General features: G+C 54.8%; 11 protein-coding genes across 11 annotated transcripts; 6 read left to right on the top strand and 5 right to left on the bottom strand.

Annotated features, from left to right (window-relative positions):
* Positions 1-288: 288 nt before the first annotated feature.
* Positions 289-1,846, bottom strand: BU25DRAFT_406627 (Sec13 protein-like protein). Its single transcript, XM_033705333.1, has 5 exons — positions 1,628-1,846; positions 1,521-1,559; positions 1,266-1,381; positions 645-1,216; positions 289-595 (listed from the first exon to the last, which is right to left on the bottom strand). Exons 1-5 carry the CDS (start codon positions 1,628-1,630, stop codon positions 432-434), a joined length of 894 nt encoding a protein of 297 aa, XP_033566299.1. The 5' UTR covers positions 1,631-1,846; the 3' UTR covers positions 289-431.
* Positions 1,847-2,554: 708 nt separating this feature from the next.
* Positions 2,555-3,430, top strand: BU25DRAFT_325384 (uncharacterized protein; the record flags this gene model as incomplete). The annotated part of the gene is made up of 2 exons (XM_033702283.1): positions 2,555-2,784; positions 2,833-3,430. Coding segments are annotated over 2 exons (828 nt in total), but the record flags the coding sequence as incomplete, so codon positions are not given.
* A 180-nt stretch (positions 3,431-3,610) lies between these two features.
* BU25DRAFT_383739 (uncharacterized protein) lies at positions 3,611-5,386 on the bottom strand (the record flags this gene model as incomplete). Its single annotated transcript, XM_033704299.1, has 2 exons — positions 4,405-5,386; positions 3,611-4,357 (listed from the first exon to the last, which is right to left on the bottom strand). The coding sequence occupies exons 1-2, from the start codon at positions 5,329-5,331 to the stop codon at positions 3,611-3,613; spliced, it is 1,674 nt and encodes a 557-aa protein (XP_033566297.1). The 5' UTR covers positions 5,332-5,386.
* Positions 5,387-5,700: 314 nt separating this feature from the next.
* Positions 5,701-6,823, top strand: BU25DRAFT_406624 (2',3'-cyclic-nucleotide 3'-phosphodiesterase). The gene is made up of 2 exons (XM_033705332.1): positions 5,701-6,147; positions 6,201-6,823. The coding sequence occupies exons 1-2, from the start codon at positions 5,744-5,746 to the stop codon at positions 6,379-6,381; spliced, it is 585 nt and encodes a 194-aa protein (XP_033566296.1). The 5' UTR covers positions 5,701-5,743; the 3' UTR covers positions 6,382-6,823.
* Positions 6,763-7,881, bottom strand: BU25DRAFT_428032 (uncharacterized protein; the record flags this gene model as incomplete). The annotated part of the gene is made up of 1 exon (XM_033708477.1): positions 6,763-7,881. One exon carries the CDS (start codon positions 7,879-7,881, stop codon positions 6,763-6,765), a length of 1,119 nt encoding a protein of 372 aa, XP_033566295.1.
* A 1,633-nt stretch (positions 7,882-9,514) lies between these two features.
* On the top strand, positions 9,515-11,356 carry BU25DRAFT_417852 (uncharacterized protein; the record flags this gene model as incomplete). The annotated part of the gene is made up of 3 exons (XM_033707834.1): positions 9,515-10,052; positions 10,143-10,619; positions 10,695-11,356. 3 exons carry the CDS (start codon positions 9,515-9,517, stop codon positions 11,354-11,356), a joined length of 1,677 nt encoding a protein of 558 aa, XP_033566294.1.
* A 2,224-nt stretch (positions 11,357-13,580) lies between these two features.
* Positions 13,581-15,555, top strand: BU25DRAFT_417851 (uncharacterized protein; the record flags this gene model as incomplete). The annotated part of the gene is made up of 5 exons (XM_033707833.1): positions 13,581-13,854; positions 13,905-13,930; positions 14,005-14,291; positions 14,354-15,316; positions 15,366-15,555. 5 exons carry the CDS (start codon positions 13,581-13,583, stop codon positions 15,553-15,555), a joined length of 1,740 nt encoding a protein of 579 aa, XP_033566293.1.
* Positions 15,556-15,787: 232 nt separating this feature from the next.
* Positions 15,788-17,413, bottom strand: BU25DRAFT_406619 (uncharacterized protein). Its single transcript, XM_033705331.1, has one exon. It carries the CDS (start codon positions 17,168-17,170, stop codon positions 16,016-16,018), a length of 1,155 nt encoding a protein of 384 aa, XP_033566292.1. The 5' UTR covers positions 17,171-17,413; the 3' UTR covers positions 15,788-16,015.
* Positions 17,414-17,518: 105 nt separating this feature from the next.
* Positions 17,519-20,161, top strand: BU25DRAFT_406618 (kinase-like protein). The gene has a single exon (XM_033705330.1). It carries the CDS (start codon positions 17,873-17,875, stop codon positions 19,946-19,948), a length of 2,076 nt encoding a protein of 691 aa, XP_033566291.1. The 5' UTR covers positions 17,519-17,872; the 3' UTR covers positions 19,949-20,161.
* Positions 20,157-22,234, bottom strand: BU25DRAFT_383719 (MFS monocarboxylic acid transporter; the record flags this gene model as incomplete). Its single annotated transcript, XM_033704298.1, has 1 exon — positions 20,157-22,234. The coding sequence occupies one exon, from the start codon at positions 22,232-22,234 to the stop codon at positions 20,390-20,392; it is 1,845 nt and encodes a 614-aa protein (XP_033566290.1). The 3' UTR covers positions 20,157-20,389.
* A 406-nt stretch (positions 22,235-22,640) lies between these two features.
* BU25DRAFT_383716 (uncharacterized protein) lies at positions 22,641-24,178 on the top strand (the record flags this gene model as incomplete). The annotated part of the gene is made up of 2 exons (XM_033704297.1): positions 22,641-23,117; positions 23,171-24,178. 2 exons carry the CDS (start codon positions 22,641-22,643, stop codon positions 23,768-23,770), a joined length of 1,077 nt encoding a protein of 358 aa, XP_033566289.1. The 3' UTR covers positions 23,771-24,178.
* Between the last annotated feature and the right edge of the window lie 377 nt (positions 24,179-24,555).

Genomic DNA, 24,555 nt, shown 5'->3' with positions numbered 1-24,555 from the left:
CAAGACCCACTTCTGCATTGGGAAGCGCGAGGCGGTGTATCTGCACAACTCAGCACGTGTTATCGTGAGTACCTAGATACCTCAAAGGCAACCGTCAAGAGTCTCTCTGAATTGACAGTCGTCGATCAAGAATTCAGTATGATTTGTCGCGTATGGGTTTGGATAATTGGCGCATTGGAATTGAAGGAACAGTTTCTGTTGCTTCTGGATGAACCGAAGCAGTAGTCAAAGTTTGAGGTTCATGTCCAGTCGAGTCTCAATGACTTGTCAGTGAACAAGTAGACATAGAGGGACTTGAAGTGGTCGTGTCCTGTCATTCGAGCCTTGCTGACTTGCTTGATATCTGCTAGCAATCGTGCCGTGCCAACCTAGCACTCATATAGTGCTGCGCTTTTGATGCATGTTCGAAACTTCCCGCCTTCGAATCTCTTTTACTCCTCAATTGTCTTGACACAGTCCCATCCACCGCTCAACCTCTCCTTCCACAAGCTAACCCGGTTGTCGCCAGTGCTGACTGCGAGCACATTGCCGCTGAGGCTCCAGCTCACACGCCATGCGGCAGCGTCGACGTTAAGGACGGTAGATTTCCAGTCGCCTACAAATGGTTAGTTCGGTGCGTTTACTATAGCAGCTCCTGTACATACGCAGATCTGAGGATGTCCAGATACGAACTGTCTTGTCTTGGGATGCAGAGGCAATGTACGACTTGGAAAGGACGGTTGGTGACCATGCTACGTCGCGGACCCAGTCTGTGTGGCCAGGCAGGATTTGTGTGTTTTGCCAGCTTCCTGTCTCTGCACTGAACTCCCAAAGCTTGACCTGGCAGTCGCTGCCGCCGGTGACGAATCGTCGTGCGGTGCCGGCCTGGTTTCCGCTAGCACTGACAATCTGGCCGGGTGCAACAGCTGGTGCCCACGAAACGCTGTTCACGCCGGAGCCGCAAGCTTGGAAGATCTGGTGTGTCCAGTTGTTGTCCTTGAACTCGAGAACCGACACGTTGCCGTCAGAGGAAGCGCAGGCGAGGAGGCAGCCGGCCTCGTGGGGCGCCCAGGCGACGTGGTTGACAGACGCGGTGTGGAGCGCGACATCGTAGATCTTTTGCCAGGCGCCGCCTTGTTCGCGCCAGATGAGGACCTTGCCATCGTACGACGAAGAGGCGAGAATGTTGCCATACTTGGGGTGCGCCCATGCTACACACCATACAGCGCCCTCGTGTCTGTCAAGCTGTCAACAACATGCCCCGCCGAAGTTCTGTGGTGACGTACCCCTTCAGTGTCTCGACCAGCCTGTGGGTTTCGCCCTCAACTTCGAAGATCTTGATTGTCTTATCCGAAGAGCATGTCGCTAACCGCCTGCCATAGTAGTCCAGAACGGCATCGTGCTGAGCTTCATTAGCTTCTATTGACAGCAAATCAACTCTGTTGGCGGCCATTGCGCGTTGTATCTTTTAGGTTCGCAGATTCGGAGGCGGCAGTATTGTGCGGCTTCGAGGAAGATTCGAGGTGAAGATGTGAACGTACAATCATATCATCGTGGCCTGAGTTCGCTATTACGTTCGCCTACAATGAAGTCAGCGGGTGAAGCTCGGGCAGGTGCATTTGCGCAACGGGTGCGGAGAGGTACTTGCCATTTTGCTGGCGTAGCAGTTGCGTCAAGGTACTGAGAAGAGAACTGAACAGAACGGAATACAAAAGCAGGGTGGACAGGTGGACTGTTGCGTGTTATCTTAGTAGCTTGCAACGTTGATGTGCTGCTCTGGCCTCTAGTCGCAGGGGTCGTGGCCAGTTCGGCGGTGGGCGGCGATGAGATAAGATTAGATCGGGCTGCACCTTCCTTTGACTTCTTCCAGAACCCATGATCTTATTTCACAACAACAGTGCTTAAGAATGTGACATCAAAGATGCAAGGCTGCTAGCTCAGCAAGCTCTGCTGCTCACAAGAGCGCCTGATCACCTCTGGAAGTGTTTGTGGCTTACCAGCTCACTCCCAGCTCAACTACAGAACGTGCTTCTGCTGGCGACGTGGCATCTGTAAGTTCTAACATCTGCGCTGCTCAGAGAGGTCAAATGTCTGAGCATCTGGCCTTCTTCGTCCAGGAACCATGGCACCCAAGGCAGCTCAAGACAGTTCCTGAAGGATCCAGCTTATTGCATGGGTACCCATCCCGAGGGGCGCCCGTAATCGACACCAAAGTACTTTTACTGCCTTATCAGGCAACTTCACCAGCCGCTAAAGCTCTCGAGCCTCATCTGTGCTCGATTTCAGGAACACCAACATCACTAGCCGTTAGACATACAAAGCTTCGACAGCCTGTCACTTGAGACATCGTCATTTGAAATCACTTGGACTAGGCAGCAGACGTACAACTACACGCTCAGACAGGTTTTACTGCCTTCGCACTAGCCGGAATAGGCGCACCCTGACCCAACATCCTGCGACTTTCGAGACTACAGCTTGAAGAGGTGGAATCGTATACAACATGGCAGCTGCTCAAAGCTCACATCAAAGTTCACACATGTCGCAGACGTGGATACTGAATTCATCAACGTCAGCATCAACGACGACCTCCAGGATGAATGATTTACCCTCCCAACTCTTACCAGCGCAGATTGAAGCACAAGAGATATTGAGACATCTACTATCGAAACTGAAAGAGCCGGAATCAAAACACTACGTTCGGTATGGCAAATGGGTAGAACGCCACCCCCGACTCGATGACTTCTGCTTCCGCTGCATTCGCCCACAAGTCTGGTCCTACCTAAATGGGCGCTGGAACCTCGATGCGTACGTCCCAAGACCGCGACGACCTCCACGACTCTAACTTCCAAACAGTCTCAAACTCATAGCCGGCGACCTGCGCACCTCCTCCCCGGCCATCTACCTCAACGGCATCCTCGGGCTCGACAAACGTATGCGTCTCTACATCGGGCAAACCTCCTCCCTCCGCATCCGCATAGCCCAACACCTCAACTTCCGCTACCGGCGCGACAATCCCAGCCTGCACTACCACGCCCTGCAGTCCTCCATCTACAACGCCATCGGCGTCTTAGCCGTTCTCCCAAGCCCGAATATGGGCGGACATGCGCTGCTGGGCATGGATAATCCGGACTTGCTGTTGAATGTGCTGGAGATGTGGATGGGTCTTATGTTTCGGAGTTTGCCTGCCTCTATGCTAGAAGAGTGGATGCCTGAAGGTATTAGTCCAGCGAGAAAAGAAGGGAAGGAGGGTGTGTTTGGGGGGTTGAATATCAGGAGTCCGCTGGATCAGGGAGATAGTAAGGCGGAGTGGGTTGATTTGAGTGAGAGCGATGATTTGCTGGTGAGGGAGTATTTGGGCATTGGTGCGGCGAAGGAAGAGAAGCCGAGAGTTGAGGATGAGGTGGAGGCGAGGAAGAAAGAGTATGCTGAGAAGGCGAGGAAAATGAATCAGGGCCAGAAGGGACCGAGCTTGTCGGCAAATACACTGGTAGTCTTTGGTATGGGTGTCGTATTAGGGTTTGCGTTGGTGAAGGGGTTCAGCGGGCCGATGCAGAGACGTTGAAGCGACCCCTTATGGAAAGTAATGTCAACATTCTTGTATGCATACGGATAAGTCGTCGCTCAGCATCCACTACCCCCCAAAGCTCTCCGCCCTAGCCCTTCTCTGCATCCTCCCCGCCCCAAACTCCTGACTCCCACGCTCTCTCACCTCCCCGCGACTCCCACTCTTCCTCAACCCGCGACTCCTCACGCTCTCAAACGGCTTCCGCCTCCTAACAAGCTGATACCCCCGATCCAACTCAACTTCAATCGCACATCTAATCTTCAGCGCCGTAACAGCAGGCCAAACACTCCTCTCGCCCTTCAGAACCCAATAGTCAATCGCCTCCTTCGTCGGGTTCTCCAGCAGTTTAAAAAAGTCTCCCGGCGAGAGTTCAGGAACTAGCGTCAAGGAAGCACCGGGGATATTCTCGTCGAGCAAAAATCGGCGTATGGAGGGTGAGAGATAGCCCAGGTCGTCGAGTTGGTGTAAGCGGTGCTGGACTTCCAGCACCACGAGCCGTAAGAGAGGCATGGACAGCTTCCAGCGCCCGTCTTGCCGCGGGTTCGGGTGGTGCAGGTCCGACCGCAGGAAGGGCGCGAGGTACGGCCGCGCTTGCGAGACGATGAAGTGGTTGACGTTGAAGAGCTCAGCAATGCGGTGGAGAGGTGATTGTCGGTCGGTGTACGAGGCATGCGTCCACGGCCGGAAAGTGGTTTCGTGGGCGGGGGACCAGGGGGCGATGGTGCCGGAGTCGTCTTTGCACATGAGCACGACCGGGTTGTAGAGGGTGGAAGAAGCGGTTGCGTTGGAGGCGAGGGCGGCGGACCAGATGAGCTGGGTGTGTCAGTTGGGTGTTGGCATGCGTTTGAAGTGGTGCATACTACGTTTGGTGCTGTGAGGTAGTTCAGCAGGTTTGGCACGCCTCCACCTCCACTGGTGGTTACGGTGATGTTCAGCACCCTCTTCGTCCTGGTGTATGCCTCTTGAAAGGTCAGGTCCCCGACGTTCGCCCTCAGCAGCTGCTCCAGCACGCCAACATCAAGGAAGTGTCCCTCCTGCCACCAACGTCTGATGCGGCGCGTGAGTGTCTCTAGCCAGCCACTGCCTTTCGAACCCTTCTTCCGTGGGTGCTTCGTGAAAGCACTCAGGTCGATGTTCTTCCCGTTCAGGAAGTCTAGCAGCTCATCTTCTGTATGTACTCCAACCAATGCTGCGATGATAGCACCGGTAGCAGTCCCAGCAATGATGCGAGGAAGCAGGCCACGCAAATGGAGTGCCTTGACAACACCCAGGTGACAAATACCGAAGATCTGTCCGCCTTGCAACACCAGCACTGATCTCCCAAATGCCTGCCTTGTATCGTGCAACACATCCAACTTCGCTTGGTTCGTCAACCCGGTATCCGAGCTTGCCGCAGTCGGGTACTGCGTGAGATATTCGATCGCATACGAGACTTGCGTGACATAGTCCTCAATTAGGAGCTTCGTTCCGCCGTAAGCACGGTCGAACAGGCGTGGTGCAGTGATGTTTCCGAGGTTGCGAACGAGACCGCTGCGCAGCAGGCCGATCAGGCCCAGCATGTCATCATCGTCGTGAGCCTCGATGATACCCGTGAGGCGCTGGTGGATGAGGCGGTAGTTGTAGTACTTGCTCGTAGCATTCTGGCGCCAGAGATCGTAGCCTTGGAGCTCGTCCAAATGATAGGCCGCGGCCTCCCACTCCTCGAAGCAGCGTGCCTCTGCGATTGTTTCGAGGAGCAGATCTCTTGGGTTCTTCTTCATCCACCATGCAGGGAGTTGCTTTAGCATCAGGCGTTAGTGGGGAGCTTGCAAGGAGCCATTATAGCAGTATCGAGGAGCAACATACCCGTAGCCAGAACAAGACGATCTCAGCAAAGCAGCCAAAAACGCTCCATAGCAACGCGCCAGCCATCGTGACAGCGTCTAGAGGATCGGCTGATGACGCCACTGGATGGCATGTCGTCGCGTTATTTGCGCGGGTCGGTTATGTGCTGTCATGCGGATGTTTGGTTTGGATTTATTCACATGTGAAAGCAGGCGTCGCGGGAACCTAAGCGTCGAGATGCCGATGCCGAGACGGAAGGATTGCGCGGGGAGCATGGCGCCAAGTACGTGCGGCTAAACGACCCATGACGCAGCGACTGGTGTTTAATAAACAGTTCGACAACATCTTCCCAACTTTTGCGATTGCTCATGCAACATGCCCGGCTCATCCCTATGGCTCCTTCCGCCGGAAACGCATCCGTTGAATGATGTGCTTGCATCTCTGATCAAGCGGACAGCATTACGCTTTGGCTCGACGGACCTCTTCATTCCCCACGTTACACTGACGTCGGACCTGGTATCACCAACAAGCTATGGATCAGAGCCCCAGAAATGGCTCGACTCTCTGGATCTCCAAGCTGGTGGTGACGTGCAGGTTGATTTTGAAAAGCTAGACAGTGAGGATGTCTACTTCCGCAAACTCTACATTAAGTGCCAAAAGACCACCGGATTGAAAGCGCTAGCGAAGGTCTGCAGAAAACAGGTTGCCGATCATATGGACGAGGAGACGGCTAGGAAGTGGGCGGAAGAGACGTACAACCCGCATGTAAGCCTGTTGTAGTAAGTCCCATGCAACCGATCACTGAGGATGTCATGGTTGACCGCTGATACAGTCATGACTGCTCCCAAGTCGATGCGAAAGGGCTCGAAGAGACGAGCAAGCTCGCTCAGGAGGAAGGCATTGACCTTGTAGAGCGAAGTGAGGGATTGTCTTGGACTGGAGGTCGCGTTGTACTTGTCGCAACCGAAAGACCGACTTCTGAGTGGAAGCCCATCGCCCAGAGGGTACTTTGATGCGTCATTATGTGGTGGTTGAGATCTGAGCATTTGCCACTGTCAGTATGGGGAAACTTGATATCTGGTCGCAACAGCGTATTTACCAAGTCTTCTAGTCGCGTGAGGCAGTCGGTACTTTGATGGTACGAGCCGCTTGAGGCTGCTGTGGCTGAAGAACAGTGGATCCTTAGATGCCGCACGTACATGCTACTGAAGCTAAAGCAGGCCAGACGTCATTGAGGGGTAATTATGATCAACAAAGAAAGATGAGACACGAGCTGGGCATAGTTTGGAGAGACTGTTGTTCACGTGTTTGAATTACTGTACAATATTGATATGGTATCTACATACTCATGGCTCGTTAAAACATTAGGAAATTAAGATGCATGAAGTGTGCATCTATTTCATGAAACCACGCTTGCCATCGCCGTCAGCGTCAACCTTGGGGTTGAGCTTGTCCATCAGACCAGGCTTCTTGTGCTCTCCGGTACCGTTGTCGGAGGAGGAAGAAGAGGAGCCACGGGTGTGGGTGTTGTGAGCATCGGCCCTTGAGCGGTGCTCAGTTAGGGCATCAGGGAGACCATCCTTGGTGGTGTGGGTGCGGTTGTCGCGAGCGAAGTCGTTGTGCTGCTGGCCGTGGTGGCCGGCAGCGCCAGCAGCGGCAGCACCAGCGAGGGCGCCGGCGGCACCTCCCTCACGGTGGTGAGAGTGTGTGCCAGTGAGACCGGAGCCAGTGTTGACACCTTGAGCAGCGTTCAACTCACGCTGGTTGAGGCCAGTGGCGTCGTTGCCGTGACGGGCAGTGTTGTCGTAGTCACCGTGGCGGGGAGCACCAGCGACGTGGTGGTGGTCACGGTGACCCTCACCCTCGCGGATGGCGCCGAAGCCACCAGCAGTGCCGGCACCGATGTTCTTGGGGACACCCTCAAAGGCGTCGTAGCGCTCCTCACGGCCAGTGAGAGCTCCACCCTTGGCAGTGAACTCAGACATGGTCATAGCGGGCAGAGCAGTGGTGCTGTGGTGGGTAGCCTTGTTGTGGTGAATCTCGTGGATAGGAACGGTAGTGTGAACAACGTTGGGCTGGATGGTCTCCCTCTGAACCACAGGCTGGATAGTCTCGTGGATGTGATGGTGAACATGTTCACCACCAATGGCAGCAGCAGCGCTCTGGCTGTGGGTGGTAGCATCTACACGGCGCTCATCCTTGAAGCGTGCCTGCTCGTCGATGAGGTTCCTCTTTGTGCTGTCGTGATCACGGTGGTCAAACTCGCGCTGCTGAACAGCGCCGAGCTTGGCAGTGTGTGTCTCAGGGAGGACCTCGCGGTCCTGGACGGGCTGGACAGTGCGGTGGTAGTGGTCTTGGTGAACCTCTTTGTCGACAGCGGTCTGAACCTCCTCGTGAACGTGGGGCTTAACAACCTCGTGCTGAATAGCAGGGGCAACGGACTCGTGGACAGTGGTGTCGTGATGTCCAGACTTGGACATGAAGTCGGTGATAGCTGCCTTGGCCTTGTCCATTGTGATGTTTTGTGTGTTGTTGGTTAATATGGAAGTAGTGGAAGGTTGAGTGAAGAAGTTCTGAGAGTTATGAGGCTCGGGGAATTGGTGTTTGATGATGGTAGAATGATGAGCTTAAGCAGTAGCTGCTTGAACCCTTTATACCCCTGCACTGTTGGAGCATGCGCAGAACGACGTAATTGACAGGACTTGAAAGCATCCGCGGCACGTCATTTCAGGGCCATCGCAATGTCCGACCTAGCTGTTCGATGCACTGTGTGGCGATGTTCATTGGCTCCATAAAGGCGGGCTCGATTTTGACGGGTCCCGCTGTGTGGCAGCGACGGTAGCTCCGAGGAGTTCGGGTCACAAAGACCTGTTGTTGATGTACGTCAGGGGTACCTCAGATCAGTTCATCAGCCACTGTTTACGCCGGTACGGCAAGCGTTACGCTTGACGTAGAACTCATGCTCTCAAGCGAGTGGAGCACTGTGGTCCAGTCCTTCCTAGGCCATTCGCTGCGACTGCTGCTGCTGACTAGCCCACCTTCCATGCAACTTTCACAGCACTACGCAGTTACTGGCAATCCTCTGCTCGCAACGCTGCCCAAGCTCATCCAAAGTTGTGTATATGAGATTGTGCTCAAAAAGGGAACAGGAGACGGGAAGATCTGCGCTGGGGTGGCGCTAGAGTGGCGCTGGGGTGATGCTATCGGTCTTGATCGGTTAAGGAATGGTGTCTGTGCGCATGCCGAAAACATGACAGAATGGCAAGGCGATTACCTTTTCGATGTTGCTCGTCCCCACACTCCCTACGCGTCTCCCGCACACTGGTGTCTGTCTCATCCTGTTTCGCTCTCTGTACCGGAGCCATGGCCACATTCGAGACTGACGCACTGAGGATCACCCTGTCCTTTGGTACGCTATTGCGATCAGCAGGCGGGAGCTGTCCGCAGTTGGCCACCTCACTTGCTTGTCGTCATCCCGTCTTGCATGTCCACCAAGCCCACTGCAAACACGCGATGCTTAGGGCTTCGTCACAGGACCTAGGTGGGCCTGATATGCTTCTTGTGATCGTTGAGCGATTGTTGTGGGAGAAGAACTGAACATCACGATGCTGCTACGTCATTAAGTGCGCCATGCATCAGTTAGCAGCCTCAATTGAGTCCCATCTGAGCCCTCAACAAGGGAGCCCCGTGGGATGCTGGAAGAAGCAATGGAAGCAGACAGCCCGGAGTGCCTGGATCTCTCGGAGACTCCGCCTTCGGATCTAATTCAACTTTGCCACGCTCTGCTGTACATCGTTGTACATTCTGACGAGCCACAACGTCACCGAAAGGGTTCATAGCAGCGATTTGACGTTTGACCGCGCTGTCATTGAACGGCTTCTAGACTGTTCTTTTTGGTCCACCAAATTATTCCATACTTCAGCCGCCTCGCTCCTTCATTCGATGGTCTTCTGAACTCTGGAAAGCACGTTGTATGCGTCATAGCTTCCCTGGTCCATATTGTAGCCTTACGAATCCAGCAATTGGGTTCATTGAGACTCGCCTGCCTTACGTACTTGCGACATCAGCGCCATACCTAAGTTTTGTTTTTCAAGATCTCGCGCGTTCTATCATTTCACCTGGGCATCATCGTGAGAGGCAAACACCATGCAGCGAAAATTGAAGTCTGTGTTTCGGAGGTCCAGTAAATCGAAAAGTTCTTCAGGTCAACATGAGCCTTTGGAGAGCAACACCCACCACGTCGAAGCAAGTCCACCATATGGAGATCGACACCGCGTGTCTTCAGACCGAAATGGTCGCATCTCAGTCGACTCATCCGCAACTGGCTCCGTCTACACAGGCCGTAGCAGACCAGTCAGTTCGGCTTACGATGACCGTCGCCAAAGTCAAGCGTCCGTGAGGCATATGGCAGCCATTGACTTCGCGTCTTCCTCCGATCCCAACGGCGGTGCTATAGAGAACGATTACAAGGCCTATCTACCTGCCCTTTCACCGGTGAACGACGACCATGGCGACGAATACATCACCCTTAGTGGGGACAGGCGACACATCACTGGAGAGAGTGAGGCACGACACGAGGAAGATGTTGCCGATCGCAATATCGCGCGTTATAGTACATCGATCGATAGTGGAAGCCGTGCTGCGGCTGGTACTGCACACAACGGAGCAGCAGGGATTGCATCCGGTGAGTACTGATACAATCGCATCTCGCGAGACTTCGATCCACAAGTCTTCTTGTAAGCAGAAGATGACATAAGATTCTAATTTCATTTAGGCGCTCCTGCTTCGAACCCAACATCCGGTCAACAACACTTGTGTAAACAGTCTGTCGGTGCTGGCTCAGGTGGATCTACCCTGAGCTCAGTCCCAATTGGTGGATCTGTTGGACAGCATTCTGTTGGTGATAATGTCACTACCAATGGTGGTCTTGTTGATGGTATCCGTCCGCATACTGAGACAAGCTCACACGAAAAAGGCTCGTGGAAGAGGTCGAGCCTCATTCCCAAGACCGCCCGGGTCGAACCTGGGTGGGAGAGGAGGGAGCCACGCATCTCGGACGGCGATAACGACGCGTCACGATCGGCACAGGAACCACACGAGGTCCAAGGATCACAGTCTGGCGTACGCCATGCTACCGTGGGTGGAACAGCGGGTGGCGAAGAAACCGCGTTGGCCAGGAAACTGCGTGAGGAAGGTGTCGTGGATCTCAGGAATACTGTCGACACAGATGGAGATATCACATGGGCGCCTGGTACGTACTTTCTGTCTTTTATGCCTCTGCTGCGTTGCATTTACTTGCGCCAAACATGTGCTGACTGCGACCTAGCCGTCACACACGAGGTGATCAAGCCACACCAGCACGAGATCATTCAGCACAAGATCTACCGCGAGATCCATAACTATGAGCACTTCCATCGTATACAACCCGTAATGATGACAGAGGTTCTTCCGCCTCGTCACTGGATCCCAAACCCGAACGGTGAGGGGCTTATCGAGATCTCCGCTGATGAGTTGCCTGCCCGTACAGACAAGAATCGTTGGTGGTCAATTTGCGAACACTCGAGCCCTTACTCACGCCAGACAACGATGCCCAAGTACCGTACAGAGCCTGAGATCATTGAAGCGGGTACATTTATGACTGAAGAAGGCTTCGAGCGCAAGGAGACGATCATCATTCACCCACCAACGCTAGCTGACCTCACCGGATACGGTGGGCCTGTGCAGGCCATGCACTTCGACCACAAGACTGGCAAGAGCTGGATGGGAGAGCTCACGACGATGGACAAACTCCACGAACTCCAACAGGAACTTGACCGTGCGCCGGACGCACAAGTATTCAAGATGAACGGACTCGCAGAGAGCCTTCCGAAGGTGCCTTCGGGCTCTGCTCGTAGAGGTTCCAACTCTATGCCACTGCGCAAACCAGTTAGCGGACACTCTTCCACGGTGCATGGCTCGAATGTTGGACGAAAGATGAATGCCGCATAAACATATGACTTTCCTAATACCTAATCAGTTCTAATATCCTGTATACCTAATCTGTACAACAAGCAAGCCGGGAGTTGGAGGTGTAAATCTTTTGGCGATAGAATGTGATTGTTCGAGCATCTAATTGATGAAATTGAGAGCAAGCATGGCGTTTGGCATGGTGTCTATTAAAATGCATTCAACACAACATCTTCGTTTACACCTTTGAGCGACTGTGCAGCTTTGCCTGACCAGACTGCACTACTTGTATTACAAAGCTCTCTCGCCTTGCCGTCGCTCGCACCTACCTTCCACAATCAGCTGAGTCACGATTGCGCCACTCATCAATTCCTTACCTTTGTCCAATTAACTCAACAACACCTTCATCTCACAATCTATATCTCTACGAGGCGAACAGTCTGGTTAAAGAAAATAGAGGGTTGACCGGAGTGCGACTGCCTTCACCAGTACCTTGCACGTACTCACCGACGCCGACAAGAACGATACTGCGCTGCAACCAATAGCACTACGACTTCCGCGATGATACGAATCGTTGCATGAGACTTCCCAAGACCGAGCTGCTTCAAGCACGCCATGGCTTGGCATCTCCTATTACGCTTGGTCCGCACCCAAGTTCCTGTCCAGCGATGTCACCCTCTGTAGCTGCCGAATGTACACGAATGTACAGCTGCTCCTATGGATATCGCCATATTCCAGATCTCTTGTCCAGCGTCTTGGAATCCCTGCCTAAGCTGGCAAGCTAAAGAGTAGGGCTCAGCTGCATACAGAGCACCTGTCTGGAGACCGCTCGAAGCCGAACGACCAAGCTTGCATTCAATCTCTCAGAGGTCGTCCACGTACCTTACAGGTCCTATCGACTTTGTCGACTGTGAAATATTGCGCCGGAGACATATCTATCAAAGCACGCACAGACCGCAGGATGTTTTATATTTCGAAATGTCCGAAGGTCAGGGTTCAGGCCGCCTGTCAGCGGGGAGCGTGGGGTTTGTTCGCCCATTCGATATCAATCTGACAGGCTCTATCACAACACCAGGGCAGCCTGCTGGGCTGATTTCCAAAGCCGTGCGAAGGCCGCCTGTTCTCCAACGACTCTCGACCTGATAGCATTTCTAGGACCCCAGTGACAAAACAGTGCTGCTTGAGTGGTCGCGCCTATACGACAATGCGGACACACCACGTTACGTACCGAGGCTGAGGTCTCGGGTCGTCGAACGAGGATCCAGGATTTCGGGAACATGGGGCGCTGCAATTTTTACGCCCGAGAGCTGAGATCCCCAACTGTGTGCGAGCTAACGGCCGGCTATTCGATGTCCAGATAAACCTGTGGCGGGAGGCAGAGTGGACGAAGCCTGAAGCCAACCTCCAAGCCCAGAGCTGCCAAGCTCATCCTTAGCCCGTAGGACACGCTACAGCTGCTGCAATTGGAGAAGCTCCAAGGGCCAAGACAAAGTCAAGAGTTGGAGGGATTTCCGAGATTCGAGCCGTGATGATTCGGGGTGTCCGAGGGCTATGGCGCCACGAAGTTGGATTCTTACAAGCCGTAAAGGTACTGGGGTCTCAATGAAAGAGAATCGGCAGAGCAACATAGCACCTAGAGAGCGTACCCCGAATTCGGTTGGCTCTGAAGCTGCCCCACGCAGGACATCTTTCCGGTCTAGCGGGCTGCTCTCTCGAACCAGGCCCTGCAACACCACGCTGCTATCTTGATCATCCTTACCTAAGCGTGCCGCTGCGCACATGGCAAGCCGTGACGTTCACAGCTGGATGACGGAACCACAACCATCCCTGCGAGTTGAACGATTGCTAGTCTGGACAAAGCAATTGTGATCAGCAGATCGCAGTGCATGTTAGACTGGCAATGCACAATCGACATCTGGGGCTACACCAAATGTCAGGAAACGGCGTGCAGGACCGGGTAAGTTCTAGGCTGACGCTAGGGTGGGCCACATTTTACCGTCCACAGAGGTTTCGCGGAGGCTCATGCGACCATCAACCTTCACCTCCAAGACGGAGTCCACACTAGCGCTACTGAGTATTTCATCAACCTGCCACGTTCTTCTTTTCGCCCGCTGCTTACATTCACGTTACACCAACCGCGAACATCCCACGATCTACTCACTTACCCACACTAGTGGTACATGGAGTTCGTTGTGCAGTACTTCTGTCTTCTACTTAAAAGCCTTTACTGAGATTCGCGGATCAACAATCCCGAGTTCCTCCCACCATGGCCACTAGCGGCATCGATTACCTCCCAAATGGGTCCGATGATAAGAAGATACAGGGTGTGTTTGTTGATGAAGAGAACAACTTCGGGCCTCGCCGCAGTGACTCTGTTGCCTCTGTCAGAATAGTCCACGATGACACTCATCGAAAGCTCAAGAGTCGACACATTCAGCTTATTGGTATTGGTGGTACTATCGGAACTGCTCTCTATGTCCAGATTGGTCGAGGCCTGATGAACGGCGGCCCTGCGTCGCTGTTCCTTGCCTTCTCTTTGTGTAAGTCGCTTCACACAACCAAGTCTATAGCATTAGCTAACAGTTCGCAGGGTGTACTGTGATCTTAGCGGTCACCGTCAGTGAGACTCCCCAATTTCGATTTTCCCTATGCGACACCCCCCATCGCGACAATTGCCAAAGCATCTCCAGTTCGCCCGAAGCAGCACATTCCACAAATGTCCAAACACGGAAGACGAACTAACCTCAGCCTCAGGTATTGCAGAAATGGTCACCTTTCTCCCAATCTCCTCGCCTTTCATTCGATTTGCTGGTCGCTTCGTCGATGATGCTTTCGGTGTTGCTGCTGGCTGGAATTTCTTCGTATTTGAAGCTGCTCTCGTGCCCTTTGAAATTGTGGCTTGCAATGTCATCATCAATTTCTGGAGCAACGCTGTACCTGTTGGCGCTATCATTGCGATTGTAATCGTTCTCTATGGGTATGTCAAAATGCCGTTGAGGCTGCAAGTCAATCGTGAGCCTGGGACTAACATGGCGGTAGCGTGATCAACCTAATGGCTGTGAAATGGTACGGTGAAACTGAGTTCTGGGCTGCTGTCGGCAAGGTTCTGCTCATCATCGGTCTCCTCATCTTCACATTCATTTCCATGCTTGGCGGAAACCCTGAAAAAGATCGATATGGCTTCAGGTACTGGAAGAACCCCGGATCTTTCGCTCAGCTGTACTACACTGGCGATCTAGGGCGTTTCCTTGGCTTCTTGCAGTGCTTGATCCAAGCCTCGTTTACGATCGCTGGTCCTGACTACGTGTCCATGGCTGCCGGAGAGACCGAGAATCCCCGCAAGGTCATGCCTCGCGCCTACAACGCCGTCTTCTACCGTCTCACAACTTTCTTCGTCCTTGGTTCCCTGGCTGTTGGAATCAACGTCCCATACAACGATCCTGAGCTGAAGGCTGCGTTCGCTGATGGCAAGCCCGGAGCTGCTGCTTCGCCGTACGTCGTTGCCATGAACAGGCTCAGGATTGAGGTTCTTCCCCACATCGTCAACGCTGGTGTCCTCGCTTCCGCCTTCTCCGCCGGTAACTCCTATGTCTACTGCGCATCGCGCTCTCTGTTTGGTCTCGCGCTCGAGGGCAAGGCACCCAAGGTCCTGACCAAGTGCACTAAGCAGGGTGTTCCCTACCTCTGCGTTGCCGTCGTCCTCGCCATCTCTCTGCTCTCGTTTTTGCAGTTGGGTGAGAACTCTGCGGTCGTTCTCAGCTGGTTCGTCAGCTTGGTGACTGCCTCCCAGCTCATCAACTTCTCCGTCATGTGCTACACGTTCTTGTGCTTCTACAAGGCGTGCAAGGTGCAGGGACTGGACAGGAATACCTTGCCCTACAAGGGTATTCTGCAGCCGTACGCTGCATACTACGCTCTCACCGCAACGTTCATCATGACCTTCGTTGGTGGCTACACGGTGTTCTTGCCGGGTTATTGGGATGTTCCAAACTTCCTCTTCTCGTAAGTGTTCCTGCCCGCTGTTGCCGGCCGTGTATTAACGAATTTCTAGATACATGATGGTGTTCCTCTTCCCCGTCATCTTCCTCGGATGGAAGTTCGTCAAGAAGACCAAGACCGTCAAAGCGCACGAGGCGGATCTTATCACCGATTTGGCTGAAATTGAAGAGTACCATCGCAATTACGTGCCGACGCCCGAGACCAACTGGTTCAATAAAGCGTTGGACAAGCTTTTTGGTTAGAGGCCTGGCACGTACCTTGCAAAGGTGTTGAACCAGCACTGAGTGCAAAAATGAGATGAATTGAATTGAATCTATCTGTAAGCAGAAGCTGCCTATCTATAGGCAACAGGAACAAAGAGGTTTGCCTGTTGTCTAAGATACAAGCAAGAAACAAAGAAACAATCTAATTAGACATGAGATGGAACTGCCCGAAACCAACAAAAGGGCGCGGAATCGGAGACCAAAACTTTTTCGCTACACAGCGGTGTATATTGCTATGATTCAGATCGCTCCTCGTAGCCGCGAGGCATGACGAGGAGCATCTATTCTGTCTTTAGAGATACCCATACATACAATGGAAGAACACAAGAACTGTATACACGTGAAATCGATACTCACTATTAGTGACTCTTTAGGCCCATAACCAAAGATAAGCGCAGCCGGGGGTATCATTTCCCATACTCCAAACATCCAAAACAACTCAAAATAGAAACGTAGGAATGTCGTCCAAATTAGTGGCCTTCCTCTTCTCTTTTCCTTCACCTTCTTCCGCCCTTTCGGCCTTCCTCTTCGCGATCCGATCAGCGACCTCCCTACTGATTCCACCATTATCTTTCGAGGATGCCCAGTCATCGAGCAGGTCCAGGGACCGTCGAGGCTTAATGGCTTTTGTGGTCGTTATTTGTGATGTCTGCGGAGAGGAGAGACTGGACGATGTTGACTGCGAGCGTGGTTTACTCGAAATAAACGTCTGCCTCTCATGAGGGGCAGCCGCTGGCGGTGTGCTCGTGTCGAATGTTGGTGGAGTGTACTCGTCGAGCATGTCAAATGGTGTCATTCTCGAGGGCCTGGCGCGTGATCTTGCTGGCACTGTTGGTGCGGGAAGAGCAGGCTTGGCGAAAGACGACGCTAATGGCTTGGACACGTATGGAGAGGCAGGTAGCGGTCTTGTGACTCTGAGTGAACTAGCTGTACTGGAAGATGTTGGTGCTGGAGCTTTTGATTTCGGCGGATGCGGTGCATCCAAGTCGTCGCTGTCTGTGTCTTGTGATCCGTTGGTAGCTGGTTGCGGCATCGCCGCTAGGGTTTTGCTTGATCTCGGCCAGTATGAAGCTGTATCGTCTTCAATTGAGTCTCCTTGTGAGGCGAATACGTCACGGATTGCCTTCTTCTGCTTGCTGTCTTGCACCTTTGCCCTCTCTTTCATTGCGCCCTCCACTGAGCGTTTCGAGCCTGCGATGACGGGTCTTGCAATTTCGGCCTCTTTCTTCTTCGCTTCAATGCTCTCTTTCAGTCTGTCGTATTCTGCGATGTGCAGATGTCGTGTGAATAGTTTTGCGGTCTCCAAGAACTCATCTTCGACCATCATCCATTCGTCATCTCGGAGGTCAAATTCTGATATGCCTTTGCGCATTGGCTCAGAGTAAGGGAGTGCGTAGTCTGCCAGAGGTGGTGGTGGTGAAGACGAGGGCGCTCGATCTTTCGTAACACCATTCCTTGATCTTTTGGTGCGCTGTGTCGATGGTTCGGCGGGAGGCTCAGGCAGCGAGTCGTCTGAATCTGAGGTAACCTTTGCTTTGCTTTTGCCTTTGCTGGTGCTAGCAAGCACAGTACCATCGAGGAAATCATCATTCATGTCATCTGGTATCCTGGTTGTCTTCGGTGGGCAGGTAGATGGCTTTATTGTTTGCGTGCGACTCCCTCCGCCACCGTTGCTCTTCCAAGGCAGCTGTCGCGGCATTGGGCTGGCCCGCGACGAGACCAAGCAAAGGTTATTGGAGACTGAAAGTTGAGAATCGCTTCGTGCCAAGCATGTTTCAGTATCACCGGTGAAAGCCGTACATCGTTGTCGTTCTTCTTATCCGGACGCGTTACGCACGTGCACGCGAAGTGAATGGAGGTGACTTGCCCCACTTCTGCCTAGGTTCTTCGCTAAACCACGTCACCCCAGATGAACATTGCTGTTTGCCCTTCCGGCGCATCTTGAAGACCGAAAGAGCTACGTTCCTTTTCCATTGTATTCTGAGACTTTCCAATTCCATGAGTCTCTAAAGACCCTCAAGGGGCCTTCACAGATGGAAGTCCCTTCCTCATCTGGTCGCCGACAACGAGCAGGTTCTCACTGTCGCTGCAGCCGTATAAGAGGACACATAACAACACCAACAACGAGCACTACATCCAACCAGACCACGCAACCATACTCAACTGCACTCAATCGCATCGAATAATATTATCTGAGACTGTCGAGCGTCAATTGTATCGACCGGTCTATGAGAAGCAACCTTGACCAAGTGCACCTTCCCATATCGGCCCAACGACCTCTTTCCCACACATCGCCATGTCCATGTTTCGTAGGCCCGGAGATACCTCGTCATCATCCTCGGAAGCGTCTTATGATCAAACCGAAGATGAAGAGCCGAGACCATCGCAGCCGGATAGCGTGGTGACCCGCGTCAACACCTTGGATTCAAGCACGTCGGAAGCACCCGTCAATACACAACGACCATCTCTGGCAGGATTGAGAGGATTCTCGACCCAGGACATGCAAGCTCTAGGGTTTCACGCGATGCTTGAGCAGAATGCGATTACAGCAGCGGCAGCACAATTGCACAAGGATCCTTCCGACCCAGAGGCACAGCGGCAAGGTCGAGAAGCGTATCAAGCAATTGCTCGTCAGCTTCCGAACGGCATTGACAGCAGATATGCTGGTGATGAGTTTCGCACCCTTCGCACAACAATGCAAGAAACCATTCATCAGACGACAACCGCGCAGTTGAACACAATTGCAGCACCAGAGGTTACCCAAAACTTGATTATGCGTCATAGAAACGGTAATACTATGCCCGCCACCCAGCCACCACTTCCAGGAATTGAATTGCTATCAGGCCTGCCTGCACCGGATCCATGGCTGCGCGGATATCCTGACCTGCAAAACGATCGCTATGTGCGAGACTTCTCAGAGCTTGAAGTTGTTGGCAAAGGCGGATATGGTAAAGTCTTCAAAGTCAAACACAAGCTCGATGGCTCATTCTATGCGGTCAAACGAATCATTGTGCCACCTGCCAAGCTAGCAAAGGTGCAGCAACATGGACCTGAGGCACTGAATAGTCTGTTGGAAGAAGTGCGGTCTTTAGCCAGGTTCGACCACGCGAACATTGTTCGTTACCACAACGCATGGCTGGAATTCACGGCAGCACCGACGGAAGCACCATCTGTACCAACAACAACCGTCTTGCCGAACAACCGGCTGCTCGAAGACCCAGCGAATTTCTCATCCAGTCCCTCAGACCTTGACTATCTCCAGTCAAAGTTTGACGGAATCCTGTTCGAGGCGTCCTCCGCTGACTCTGGCGCGGACATCGTCTTTGAGGCAAGCAACACTGGCGAAGCGGATGACCCAAGAAGTAACACAGACCGTCTCTCCTTACGGGAGAAGCTAAGCGTCAAGCGGAGGGACCGACGTACCAGCCAGGCCAGCCAGGCTACTATCGCCACTGTGTCGTCCACAAGGTCTCGCATGAGCGCTGTAGAGGACGTATCCGAAGATTTCGAGGATGAAGACATCGAAATGATCCCCCGACGCCATATGCCCTCTTCGCAGGATCCAACCACTGACCTGTCTGACAGCATGATCTCACACAGCGATATGCCGGCGGGACCTCTCGTTAGCACCCGCCCCACAGGCCCAGTCTTGACCCTAAACGTACAAATGTCCCTCTACGAATCCAACCTCGCCGCCTTTCTTTCGCCAGATCGGATACCCTTTTCCAGCCAACCCGGACTTACCCACTGTTTCCATGCTTGCGTGTCCCTGGAGCTTCTGAGCAACATTCTTTCCGGCGTTGAATACCTCCACGCCCAGGGTGTTGTCCACCGCGATCTTAAACCAGCAAACATCTTCCTTGCGCTCACGACTGGCCGCCGCTCGCCTTATGGTTCCGTCGACCTCTCGACGTGCAAGCCGTGTCCTGAACGCGAGTGTATGCACGTCGTACCCCGCATTGGCGACTTTGGACTCGTAGCTGCGCTCGACGAGAAGTGCACAACGGGAGAGACGGGCGCGGCCACAAAACCTGTGGGCACGGAGTTCTACCGCCCGGAGACGAGTACACGTAACAGTGAGAAACTCGACGTTTTTGCACTGGGCGTTATTGCGGTGGAGATGGTGTACAAATTCGGCACGAGGATGGAGCGGAGCGATGCTCTGTCTCGGCTCAAGAAGGGCGGGTTTCCGGATGGGTTCGCAGAGAAAGTGGGTCCGCATGGAGACAAGGTGCAGCAGCTTATCGGGGCAATGGTGCTGGCGGATGAGGAGCAGCGCATGGGCTGTGATGAGGCGAGGAGCGAGATTGCGTTCCTCGTCGAAGCTTTGAGGGCGTGGGAGATGGAGCACAGCGGTGTCTCAGGCACATGACGACCCGTGTCAAGGAGGACACATGAAGAGCCAATGTCGACAGAAGACGAATGGGGAACGAAGGACGATGAAAGATACCCAGGAATATAGAGTTAGCATTTCGAACAGCGTTGCGATACGTTCTAGGTAGCGTTATCAGTGAAGACACACTCCACTTCACAACTCTGACACGATGAGAAGAGAAGAGAAGAAGCATCAGCAGTTCATAGTAACGATGTATGGATAGTAATGATGTATGCTCATTGAAGGTGGATGTAATGCAAGTATCCGTCCAACGCCGCGAGCTGCGCCTATACACCAGGCGAGCGAATGCAAACCCAAGGTTCCGACGCCACGAAGCAAATGCACGCTTCCATGCCATGCCAAACCAAGACCAAACAAAACCCAAATCGTGCGCAAACATACCAGAACAAGGAAACCAAGCAACCCCTCATCAACCCCTCAAACGGCGACTCCCCTCCTCTTCCACCCCCCAGGCCCCCTCCAAGCGTACACCCAAAGCGCCATCGCAAGCCAGACGCAAACAGCCATCGCCCAGAACGTGGGCGCATAGCAGCTCTTGCCATAGCACAGCACATCATCGACGTCCTTCTCGCCAACGTTCATGTTGTCGGCACCCCTCTGGTACACAAAGGCGTAAATGGCGCCCCACAGCGTCGCCCCCGCGGCGGGCGTCATAGCCAAAATGCCCCAATTCGTGCCAAAGTTCTCGACGCCCCAGACGACGCTGACCACGATGGGCGCCAGGCTGAACACGGCGCCGTAGCCGGCCCCGATGAGCGAGGAGACGAGGGCGAAGCGGTTGGGGTGGTTTTGGATTGCGCCGGAGGCGAGCAGGAGTTGCCCGAGCGAGAGGAGGAATGCGAACGTGAGCAGGAAGGTGATCCGGCTTACGGTGAAGCGGCGGGTTGGCTGGGGAGGCAGGGAGGAGAGGGAGTTTGCGATGCTGTCCGGTCCTTGGAGGTGCGACCGTACGGGGGCGACGGGGGCGAGGATGTCGCTCAGTGTGCCGGTGATGAGGCGTGCGAGGGTGGATGTGATGGCGACGATGGAGACGTGTGTGGCTGGCGTTGTGCTCACGTCGACATGAGGGGGTGTGAGCGTGTTGATGATGGTGCCTAGGTTGTTTATGAATGCTTCGCCCGGCCCAGTGACCAGGAAGAAACCGGCTGCTAGCCACCACATTGTCGGGTCGAGCATGTAGCGCCGCGTTTCTTCGTTGAGGAGCCAGGTCTTCTTGCGAGCTTCTTCCTCGTGGCGCGCTTTGAGGGCAGCGGCCTCGGATTGCAGGAAGTCCACGGTGGAGTCGGAGAGGTCTTGGGGAGGGAGGGTGCCGTAGCCGTGGTTGTGGGCGGCGGCGGTGAAGAACTCGTCGTGTGTGAGGAGGCCGGAGCGCTCGAGTTCTTCGACGGCGTCGTCGATGAGCTCCTCCTCGTCAACGATGCGCAGGGTGAGGGTGCCGAGGAGGCCGACGGCGAGGAGCAGGATGGCGAGGAAGAGGAAGAAGCGGAAGACGTCGACGTCTCCTCTGCTGCCGTTGGCCATCTTCTCGTAGAGCAAGTGCGCGCCGACCTGGCTCTGCCACATGCCGCTCAGGCCAAAGGCAGCAATGGGGACAGCCAGGGCGACGCCCTTTGCGTTGCCGCGACCAAAGTTCTTCGCGCATGTCGTCACGGCGGACAGGTACATGCAGCTCGTGCCCATGCCGACGGCGAAGAAGGCCAGCACCATGACGGCAAACGGCCAGCCATGTCCAGCAGCAGCAGCAGCAGCAGACGGCGCAGCAGACGGCGGCGGCCCGCTCTTGTACGCAAACGCAGCGAGCAGATAGCCGAAGCCGAAGAAGCCGCCCGACAGCGCCGAGGGAGCCCCAGGCCCGAGGCGATCGCACAGATAGCCAAAGAGCGGCACAGGCAGGTACATGCCGAGCTCAGCGACGATGCTGACCATGTTGACCTGGAGCTGTGTGTAGTGCAGCCGGCTCTGGAAGAGGTGGCCGTACAGCGAGTAGGCGGTGATGCTGCCGGCGCAGAGGCAGTTGACTATGGCCCAGACGAAGCTCAGCCAGCGCACGACGACGCGCTGCAGACGGTCGCGGTCGCGCTCCATGACGCCCTCGGCTACCTGCTCGAAGAAGCTGCCGGCGTAGCTGTTGTCGTTGCTCGGGTCGTGGGAGCTCGAGGCGTCGGAGCCTCCGAGCAGCGGGCGGCGCGGCGAGTTGTAGTCGAGCTTGTCGATGGCGAGGTGGGCGCCGCTGCTGCGCTTGGAGCATGATGGGGACGGCATGGGTGAGGGCGGAGAGGGCGGAGGGGGCGGAGGTGTGGCGGCGTCGTGCGACGTGCGGCTTGACGTGCGGCTTGGACGTGACAGACCCGATTACAGTGACAGACCCGATTACAGCGACATGGGGCTCGGTAGCCTCAGAGAGCCTCACTCCCGACGAGCAGGAGGCGGCGATGCGCGGTGCGGAGGACGGCAGCAGCAGCAGCAGCAGTAGTAGTAGTAGTAGTGGCCCCAGCAATCCCCGGCGCGCCAGCGTCAAAGCGACAGCTCACCTCGCCCTCCGCCGCGTCACAGCCGCTGATTCGCCAGCCCCACCCGCCCTGCGACAAAAGTTCGAGCTCCATCATCGCGGTGACATCGCTGCGAACACCCCCACCCGCCGCGACCGCAGCAACCCACGACCGCCGCAATGCCGCCCCAGGCCGCCCTCGTCAACCTCTCGCCCGCCGAGCTCTCCTTCCTGCGATCCGCCCTCAGCCAGACACCCCCCCTCCGCCTCGATGTCACCAAAGGCCCGCGCGACTTCCGCTCCATGCGCGCCGAGTGCGACGTGCTCCCCAGCGCAAACGGCAGTGCCCGCATAGCCCTCGAGGACGGCACCGAGGCACTCGTCGGCGTGAAAGCGGAGGTGGACACGACGCCGCAGCGGCCAGTGCTGGGCGAGCAGGAACACGTCGTCACGAACAACGGCGACGAGGACAGCAGTGCGAACGGCAAGGGCCGGAATGGCTGGATAGAGATGAGCGTCCAAGTCCCCGGGTTCCGCGACGACGATGCGCTGCCTGTCTTCCTTGCGTCCATGCTCAGCGACAGTCTCCTCGCGGGTGGACAGCTCAAGGACAGGCTCTACATCAACACGCGTTTCCACTGGAAACTCTACATCGATGTGCGCTCCCGCTATACACCCCTCCACCCCCTCCCAGCTGACACGGAACACAGATCCTCCTCCTGTCCCCGCCCCTCTCCTACCCCCTCGGTCTCCTCTCCATGGCCACCCACCTCGCCCTCCTAAGCACCCATCTCCCCTCGCTCAAATCCGAAAAAGACGAAGACCCGCTCTTCGACGACGACTGGGCCGCCGCATCGCCTCTCTACCCCAGATCTTCCTCCAAACCGCTCACCGCGCGGGACATGCCCCCCGTCATCATCCTCGCCATAGCCGTCGGCCCCAACATAATCTTCGACCCAGCAAAGGAAGAGCTTGCTGTGGCTGACGCCGTGCTGGCTGTCGCGTGCACGACCTCGGGTGGGTCGGGTGCGGGCGCCAAGATAGTGTCGATCCGCACCATTGATCCGCCGAGCCATTTGACGCCGCCTGCGGTGCCGAACAGCATGAACAGTGCGACAGGTGGTACCGCGCCGGACAGCAGTGCCCAGGCCCTCACAATGCGCGAGATGCTGGCGACGAGTGGTGTATGGACGCCGCCCCGAGGTGGTATGAAGAGGGGCCTGGTCAGCCAGGTGACCAAGATGGTGGTCGAGAAGGGGGGTGTGGCGGAGGAAGTCATTGGGGCTCTGGCGGGAATCGAGGTCGGGTGAAGAACCCTAGCTCGCTGACTTTTGATCACGTCTTGGGCAAGGACCGAGCCTCAGCCCAGGAAAAGGGAGCAGTGCCCCGATAGCGACGCCCAGAACCCGTCAACAACAAAGCGTGGCGGCGGGTATTTTGGTTGGGTACAACAGGGAGCGCTATGTTCGACGCTCTGTTCGACGCTCTGTTCGACGCTCTGTTCGACGCTCGCAAGAGTTACGACAGAGAGTGTGTAGAGGTTGCATTGACCGACTAGTACATTGTATCGTCAAAACCGTGGAGCAAAGATAGTCAAGGACAGTCAAGAAGAAAAAGACAAAGCACTTTTGGCCGCGAGGCCCTCCATCTCATCTCTTGCATCCGCCAGTATCATCGTGAAGTCGCTTTGGGCAAAGAACACAATCAGGCATAAGCAGAGAACACGAACAAGAAGCAGCACGAACCCCATCACGAACATCCCGCAAACGATAAGGATAGTCGGCAAGAATGTACATTAGAACAGCGTGAAAACGTATCCGGCTCTTGATCCTCCTATGACCCGTATCCCTTTATCCTGTATCATAGCCCGTACTACATGCTTCCCTTTCCTATCGCAAACGCGGACAAAATAACAGCAAACCAAAAGGGTGAGACGAGCTCGAGAAGAAGAGGAGAAAGAAAGGGTATCGACAATTTCCGCCGCGAAGCGCTTGGAGGTGCTTTCCCTCCAATCCAGGTCTTAATTCAAAGACAATAAAAGGCCGCTAATGCTACTGGAACGATAATGATGCTGCGCTTGATGATAATGCTGGCT

This window comes from Macroventuria anomochaeta (genome assembly GCF_010093625.1).
Source record: "Macroventuria anomochaeta strain CBS 525.71 unplaced genomic scaffold BU25scaffold_3, whole genome shotgun sequence".
In the NCBI taxonomy this organism is placed as follows: domain Eukaryota; kingdom Fungi; phylum Ascomycota; class Dothideomycetes; order Pleosporales; family Didymellaceae; genus Macroventuria; species Macroventuria anomochaeta.
Note: the sequence above shows the minus strand (reverse complement) of the source record. Positions and strands in the feature narration are given on the sequence as shown.